General features: G+C 36.2%; 1 protein-coding gene across 1 annotated transcript in view; it reads right to left on the bottom strand.

Annotated features, from left to right (window-relative positions):
• Window positions 1-2612: 2612 nt before the first annotated feature.
• Window positions 2613-8570, bottom strand: part of LOC133325688 (kinesin-like protein KIF12) — a 44957-nt gene continuing 38999 nt past the window's right edge. The window contains exons 6-10 of the mRNA XM_061534411.1: window positions 7728-7964; window positions 7059-7662; window positions 3301-3418; window positions 3024-3232; window positions 2613-2625 (exon numbers count right to left, since the gene is read on the bottom strand). Coding sequence (XP_061390395.1) covers window positions 2613-2625; window positions 3024-3232; window positions 3301-3418; window positions 7059-7662; window positions 7728-7964 — 1181 coding nt within the window. The remainder of the gene's footprint in view (window positions 2626-3023; window positions 3233-3300; window positions 3419-7058; window positions 7663-7727; window positions 7965-8570) is intronic.

The following is an 8570-nucleotide window of genomic DNA, read 5'->3' as shown; positions in this document are numbered from 1 at the left end:
TTTTAAACTTTAATTTATTTTCTTTTAATTACAAAGCATTTATACAGCGGATTACTGATATTATATATTTATATTGTTATAAAGTTTAAATCACATTTTTATTAAAAAAATCCATAAATAATATATTGAAAAATATTACACAATTAAATTGCAATGGGGTAACACACATTGCAACATAAATTACAATATGGCCACACACATTACAACTTAAATTACAATATGGCAACACAAATCTTTTTTTCAACCACCATTTTCGAAAACTCGAATCCGCATCTCGCATTTTTTGCGCCTCCCTATGCATTCAGAATAAGGCGAGAATGTGAAAGCGAAAATTTTTCTACATGCGAGATATCTCCCAAAGAATACCCAGAATAAGGCTGTTTATTTGTTGTTTTCCAGTTAAAAATTTGCATACAATCATATATAATATTTTAAATCATCATAGAGTAAGTATTGTGTAAATATTTTTCATAAAAATATTTATTACTTATGTTTTTGTAGTCAGCTCCCTTTGAATTTATTAGCGAACAAAATTTCATCTCATTCTCCTACTCCCTGTAATCCAGAATACCTAATTTTTCCCCAAAGCGGATTTTTTCGCTTTCGAACTTCATTCAGAATAAGGCGAAAGCGAGAATGCGAAAAAATTCACAGGGAAATGTTGTTCAGAATAAGTCGAAGCGGAAGAACGAGTAAATTCATGGTAAATAGACATCCAGAATAAGGTTGATTAATTTGACCCCCATGAAAATACGCATGTTATTAGGTGTGTCTGGTTACCCTAAAGTTTGTAACAATTGTTACAAATTGTTACTGGAAGTCGTCTGTTAACCCAAAAGTTCTGCAAAAGAGAGCGGTTGGAGAGAGAAATTTTGACAGTTCTTTCAGTGAGAGTTTGCAAATTCTTGCTGGAAAAATTTCTTCTTGTAATCTCTTGCAACTCTTCTTCTTCTCATACATCGACATTCAATCAGATGTTTTCTATTGTTTGTTTATTTATTTTTGTGCTTTCAATTTGAAAATAATTTTTTTTTGGAATTAGCAAGACTAATCTATCTTTCTTTTATTGCTCATTTTTTTATTTTATTTCCTTTTTATTTCAAAAACTTGTTATACTGGTTGTGTTTTCTTTCTTTTAATTCTTTATAATGGCGGACAAATTGGTTTGTTTTGACAAATCAGCTGATTAGTTGCAAGCTTCTGCAGGGATGCCGTCTGTTTACTTTTCGCATTTTTCTTGCAAAAGAGAATAAAACTACCTTACTCTCTCAGAAAGAAGTTACTGGACAATTCCTGCAGGGAAAGTAACCAGACACACCTAATGTGTCTTGTATTCTACACAATAAATTCATCAATTACAATAGCTCTGTCTGTTAACTCGATATTTGGTAACAATTGTTACCAAATGTTACTAAATGTTGTCTGTTTACACAAAAATCCAGTAAAAGAGAGTCAAGCGAGAGAGCAAGTTTGACAGTTGAACAACAACATAGTTGCTGGAGTTTACTGAAAGAATTTTATTCAGCAAGATTTTGCAACTCAGCCATTTTCTGATCAGCTGTTTTCTGACCAAAAACAAAAAAATTTTTAACACTTTTTTTTTTAATTTGCAAAGTTCAATTTGATGTTAGTTACAGAAAATTGAAGAAAATTCGTAAGTAATGCATTATATCATTAAATTAGAAACTAATTCCTTATATATTTTTAGGCAAGTTCCAGATAGAGGGCAATGTATTGATGCAGGGAGCTTAAATGTTCCCGGGGAACATACCAGATCAATTTTTCTTTTATTATTAATTTTATTTTTAATATTAAATGCAATACAAATATTTGTGTTCGTCCTTTGTTTGTTGTTTATTTTGGCGCAAATCAAATGTTTTCTTGAATCAGCTGTTTATTTGCTAAATCTTACTAAATGTTGTCTGTTTACTTTTTTCAGTATTATCGCAAAAGAGGGTAAGAAAGGCTTACTCTCTGAACTAGAACTTACTGAATAAATGTTACTGGAAAAGTAACCAGACACACCTAATATTGGGAAAGAATATGGTGTAATAAATGTGGACTTATAAGAAGAGGAGGCCCACTCAAAGAATAAAAACGAATATAGGACGAATTTTATATAGTTAACAACAATTATTGTTAAAAATATTCTAATTCAATTTTTTTTCGAAAAACGACGACGTAGAGAGTTATTATTCGCGATAAAATTTCATTCAAATTTCATTTTTTTTTTCACTTTATCACTTTTTTTTGACATTTAGCGCATCATTGTCAATGGAAAAAATATTCTGCAGATAGTTTTACTACGGGTGTCTGAACACCAGGAATCGGTATATATTATATGCATCTGAAAAAAATATTTAACAAAATAATAATTTTGAGGCTTATTTCGTAGTTTTTATGATTTTGAGCCCAATTGTTCTTCCCAGCATAATTTTAGAGTGTTAACATTTGTTCAAAAAAAAAATCACAAAATGTATGTCTTGCTAATTATCTTTATTTCAACTAAATATATTTTAAGCTCTTAAATTAATAACGAAATATGAATATAGTTTAACATTTGTAAAAAGTTTGAAACCATTGGATCAAAATCACGCCATATACAATTTCCTTTAGGTTAACATGCTGTAAGAGAGAACGAGAAAATAACAAATTTTAAAATTTTCATATTTGTAAGTCAGTCAATGGCAAATTCAAACAGAAAAAGTAAAAAATTTCTGAATCTGAATTACCATGGTACAATAAAAAAAAGAATTAGTTGAGAAAATATGACATAATAGAACATCACAACAGAGTTGCATTCTTTCGTTTTTTCGGACCATGGCACATTTAGCGCAACTGATGACTTGATGTGCAATGTTGCTAACCATGTCAAATATTATATGGAGAATTTTGACAGATGGTCGAGACAAAAACCAATGTTTTTGTTTTGATACAACATCACCATATTATTGTTCATGTTCCCGACCAATTTTACTTTTTTATTGTATCAATAAAATGGTACAATAAAAAATTGTACTTACTCCGGTAAAAATCCATTAACATCTGGATTTGCATCATTCGAATTAGCCGGTATAGTTGTGTTGGTGCCCTCTTCCTTTACATTTCTACTTGGAAATTTATTGGCCATATCAATAATGTTACGGGCAATGCGTTCCTGATCAATTTTACGTTGTTCCTCATCGGAACGTTTTTCATTATTTTCCGAAATACGTCCTTGTAAATCTTTTGGCTGTGGGAAATTCGGAAACAAATTTATTTATCAATAAAAGCAAAAATCTCGCATTAAGGAATACCCACATCTCTTTCATCCGGCGAATCTTGAGGATTTGTCCAGATTTCCGTTCCCGGTGTCTCACTACCGGATGCTGAGGATAATGCCGCCCTGGCCGGAATCAAAGGAGAACGAACACAAACTCTTTAAAGGGTTTTGTTTGTAGATTTTCAAATTTAAAATTAAAAAAAAAATTGGAGTAATACAAAATAAATTAACACCAAAATACCACAGAAAATAACAAAAGATGTTATGATTTTAATGTACAAACAAATAAAATGAAATCATAATGCCATTGTTACACATAAATATACACAAAAATATATATTTTTTTTATTAATATTAGATAAATATTTGTTTTTGTTATTGTAAAAGTGGCACACGTAATACTGTGTTTTTGTCATCAATTTCTATGTGAATTGTGCGTTTTAAAATATTTGAATTTTGTTTTTGCTTGCATTTCAAATTATTTGAGCTGCCCACTCATTATTCTCATTGACGAGTCTCGATCTAAAACGAGAAAATCGATAATGGGAAATAATGAGTTCTTATCTCGTTTTCAACATGAAAGCAAAAAGTCTTTGGGGATTTACATAACCAAAGGGGAAATGCGATGGAAATCAGTCAACATATTCTTAACTATCTCGTTTTCAACATGAAAGCAAAAAGTCTTTGGGGATTTACATAACCAAAGGGGAAATGCGATGGAAATCAGTCAACATATTCTTAACTACGTACCGTATCGTAACCAGGGCTGTTGGGTTACCTATTTGTGTAGAGACTCAAACCCATTTTTTACTCGACTCTGAATACTAATTCTTGGTCATTTTCAATTCTAAGTACAAATAAATAAAGATTATACAAATTATTCTGGATTATCTCTGGTTGCACGGCTTTTTGCCGAGGATTTTTTTGACATATATGTAATGGAATTGACAATTTAGGCCTACAGGTTTTTTTATAAATCCGGTATATTGTAAACGTATTATTAGGGCATTATCATGAAGATGCCATCTGGACCATAAGCTGACAGAACTCATTTGCTCGTTATTATAACATATACCAATGTTTTTGAGAAAGTGTCCGGAGACATTTATGTGAGTTCATGCCTATCGGCCGACCTCACAGTGGCTAAGCCACAGTCGGAATTACGCCCACCAGCGCACCAGCACCGAAGTGCTGCATTCGCCCATTGGTGAGGGGCGAAACCACAACACCCGCGAGGCTCCCCAGGTGGCCACACCAACTGTTAGACTGGATCTACAGATTCAGGGGCAGCAGACACCCGAAGGTACGGAAAACCTCCGATCAGGCTCGAGACCGAAGCCTCTCCCAATTCGACGCAAGCCCGAACTGGTATCCCAATACAAAAATAAACAACACGTAGCAGCAAAATCACAAGTAGCAAGCAAAGCCTTGCCACTGGCAGTAACGACGATGAACAAATACACTCAACACAAATAATTAACATGCTGTCCTCACGGACTGCACAAAGGACCCAAGGGACCGCGGCAACGGACATCACAACACAATCATCGAAACTGCCCTCACGGACAGCCTTCACGACAGTATATGCCCAGCGACTCTTCGATCATGACGCCTTTTCCTTCATCTGAATATGGAACTCCTACGCAGTATCCTCAACAGCAGCGCAATCTGCAGCATTAAACGCCATGCGCTGCTGTTCATACTTCTGATTATGCATCAGTTCTGCAATTTGAATGCAACGGCCATCGAGGGAAAAATAGATGAGATAGTGGTTTTTATGAATCGGAAGAATATGTTGGTCGCGGTGGAAGAAACCAAGCTCAATAAAAATTCTAGCCTACAACGTTCTGAGGAAGGATCGCACCAAAAGTGAAGATGGGCGCTTAGCCTTTGGACATATCTCGCTTAAGTTAAACTCTAGTGACCCATACATAGAATGTATGGATCAGTTCACCTATAATTATCTCCATCAGCAGACCACCAGATTCCATCACTTTGCTTATTAACAGCCAATTGGCAGGAATTCATCAACCATCGTTTCAGAGATCTTTCCATTCCTTTTGATATACGGGTGCCAGAAAGGAAATTCCCGATATGAGACCAAATTCCCCAGCAGATCTAGCAAATGAGCGCGATAAGCTTTTTCGATCTTACCTAGCAGATCCCAGGGTTAGGGAGGCACGTTGGAGATTAGCAGATTATACCGGAGCGTAAAAGTATCAGAAACGGTATGAGTAAACTGTGGGCAACGGTTAAGCCGCTGTCGGACCTTAGTTAGAAGGAAACTAGGACCTCAGTCACTTTCAACAACGAAACTGTGAACGATGTGACTCCCCGTCGAGGCGGTATCACCACTGTTTACAATGGGTGAGCTAAGTAATCGAAAACTGAGCCCTGACGGATTCTTCATAGTAATGCTGAACTACTGGAGTTGAGTATCTGACAAAAATCCTAAATTTGTTGATAGCCACCCAGATCGTTTCCAATGGGCAAGGTGGTCCCACTACTGAAGTCTACTGAAGGATACCAGAAAAAGTAAATCGTAAATACCGATCTGACTTTTGTCACTAGTAGCGAGGACGAAGAAGAGAGTTCCGCATGCACCGCAGCACAACAACAGCATTTCATGCCATCTCCATGCGTATAAGTCGACGATAAACCCGGAACTGGCCGTACAATAAAACAAAAGCCATTGATACCGTCAATTATGTCACACTGCTTGAGGGCATCGAGACTACTTCTGTCCGGCCAATTTTGAAATGTTGGATAATCAATTATATGTGTGACGTACCGGAATAAAAAGTCCAAACACCGTAGAGAAAAGCAGGAAGTTCTAAAGGGTGGGGTGATATCATCGGAGCTGTTTAATGTCAAGATCTCCGTTAATCCACACCCCTTTCCAGATGAGATTAAGATGTCAGATTGTGCGATCATGGTCTAGGGTCCGATCATTGAGGACATATGAGTAAGGTCGAACAGCTATTTCGTCGATTTAGCAGTCTTCGTCCACACTAGGAATATAAAAATATCCATTGTGCAGATCGAGGGGCATACAATTCCGACCACTAACTATCCTAGAGTTATCTGCGGTAATTAGAAATTTAGAAACAGGGTTCTCAAAGCGCGAATAAGGGACCCTTGTTGACCTCTTATAAAGCGATAAGTCGGTCTGTGGTCAGTGTGGTTCGCGAATGCTAGTGCTACCCTCTAGTTCTGAACCTCTTACAGAACTAGAGGGTAGCACTGCAGTTCTCATGAGCATTCATCATGAGAACTGCAAAATGTCAAGACATCATAGTTAATTAATTCTGAGAAAAGTATACCCGAAGAGAATTAAATAAGTGGGACCAATAAAACCTAAACTTGGGCTTTGAGGGGAGACTGACCAAAGTAAAGAGGAGCTGTACAGGAGCATCATTCAGTATGAAAGAATCGGTCAGAAAATTCTGTACTCTGAAGTGTGTATTACATCAGAGTAAAATTCTGTCAATTCTCAATGGCTAAAAATCCTCCATAGGGGAAATTTTCAATTTAGGCACAATTTAAGTTGGTCCTGACCGATGTTAAATATTTGAAATATCTATTCATATTTACCAACCAACACGGTTGTGTTAGAAATGTTTCTCATTCAATTGTAAAGAAATTTATATTATGCATTCCATTTCCTCAGAATAGATTTCCTTTTTGTTGTCTTAAGTTTGACCCGGTCCTATAATGTCACACCGATTTCATACACATTTCCCCTTGGATTAGCCTTCCCACTCTTAAAAAATAAACGTCGTGTCGTTATACTTACTTATTAACATCTTCCAATTTCTTGAGCAAACGTTCATTTTCACGACAAACAATTTCCTGATCCCGCAGTATTGTTTCACGCACGGTAAACAAATGATTATTCTCCTGTCTTAACGCTTCATTTTCTTGCATATACAATTTCACCAATTCCGCCAACTCACTACCATCTAATTCGGGTAAACGTTCCAAATTAACTTTCGGTATTGGACCTCCACCATTATCCATCGGAACTTCGACTACTTCTTCACTATTTTCCGCACTTATGCTAGCCTCTCGTATTGTATTGTGATGATAGTGCAGGGCTGCCTTCAAATGTTCATTTTCCATTTGTAGAGCATTAATGTCACGTTTAAGACTTAATATTAACGCCTCCCGGGGATCCATCATAATAACGGGTTTCGTACGTATACGTTTTGCGCGCGATGCATATCGTAGGGTATTTAAAGTTTCAGCGTAGTTATAATTGGCCGGTGAGACACATGCAATCATTAGAGTGACGCCGTTTCCCGCCAAGCTATCCGCAAGTAATTTTGTCAGCTGACTATCTCGATAGGGTATATGGCCGAATCGTTTCTTACTATCACTCAGCGAGGCAATACAATAACCTGAAATAATGGGGTACGATTTTTAATAATAATGTTCTAGAAATATAGATGTTTTATTCACATACCCAACACCATCAGACTCTTATTGATGTTATTGGCCTCCTCCAATGTCTTGCCCTCACTCATGGTCTTCTTGGTTAGCTCACTTCCTGCCAAATCCACAAAATTGATTTTTCCATGTTTGGATAGGAACACCCCACCATCGGTTTGTTGTTCGGATATTATGTGCACAGTGAGTATGGTATGTGATCTGGAGGAGTGATCATTCATAGCATGGGACCCTACAGCTCGATTTCGCATTCCTGAAAGATAGGAGAATAATATTTTACAATTATGAGACATCAAAACAAAATGAGAAATCTTAGTTCCAAGAAAAGATCAACTACCACTGAAATTTAACTTTCCCAAATCCAAAATCCCGAGTCTAGCTAAATTTGGCGATATTTGCAATATATTGTTTGGTACTTGTACTATTAAACAATATTTGAATATATAGACCCCATTACACATTTTTGTGTATCCCCCATATCAGATTAAAGGCCAACCATCTGTAACGTAACCGTTTCCTATTTATCACTACCCCAATCAATATCAACCCACCTCATTGTGTTCATCAATTTCAATGCATTCACCGACAACCACCTTACTTGAAATATCAAATAATTCTCATTCACTTGGTATTACGATACGGTTATATGTTTCACTTGTTTATGCCGAAGTGGATGTTAACGAACTACGAATGACGAATATGTTTGCCTCATCCGCAGTCTCGGTTACTGGTAAATGTATGCAACGTTTCGGCCATGTTCATAGCCTTTTCCGCTCTTTCCTATTATCTGTGTCATGATGCAATAATAAGGTTATGTATACCAACAAAAACCTTTGTTTTTGTCTCGATTATCTGTCAA

The sequence above is a fragment of the Musca vetustissima genome, unplaced genomic scaffold, assembly GCF_032173495.1.
Source record: "Musca vetustissima isolate MV318-11 ecotype Yass unplaced genomic scaffold, APGP_CSIRO_Mvet_v1 utg25369, whole genome shotgun sequence".
In the NCBI taxonomy this organism is placed as follows: domain Eukaryota; kingdom Metazoa; phylum Arthropoda; class Insecta; order Diptera; family Muscidae; genus Musca; species Musca vetustissima.
The sequence above is the reverse complement of the archived record's forward strand: the minus strand, read 5'-3'. Positions and strand labels throughout refer to the sequence as shown.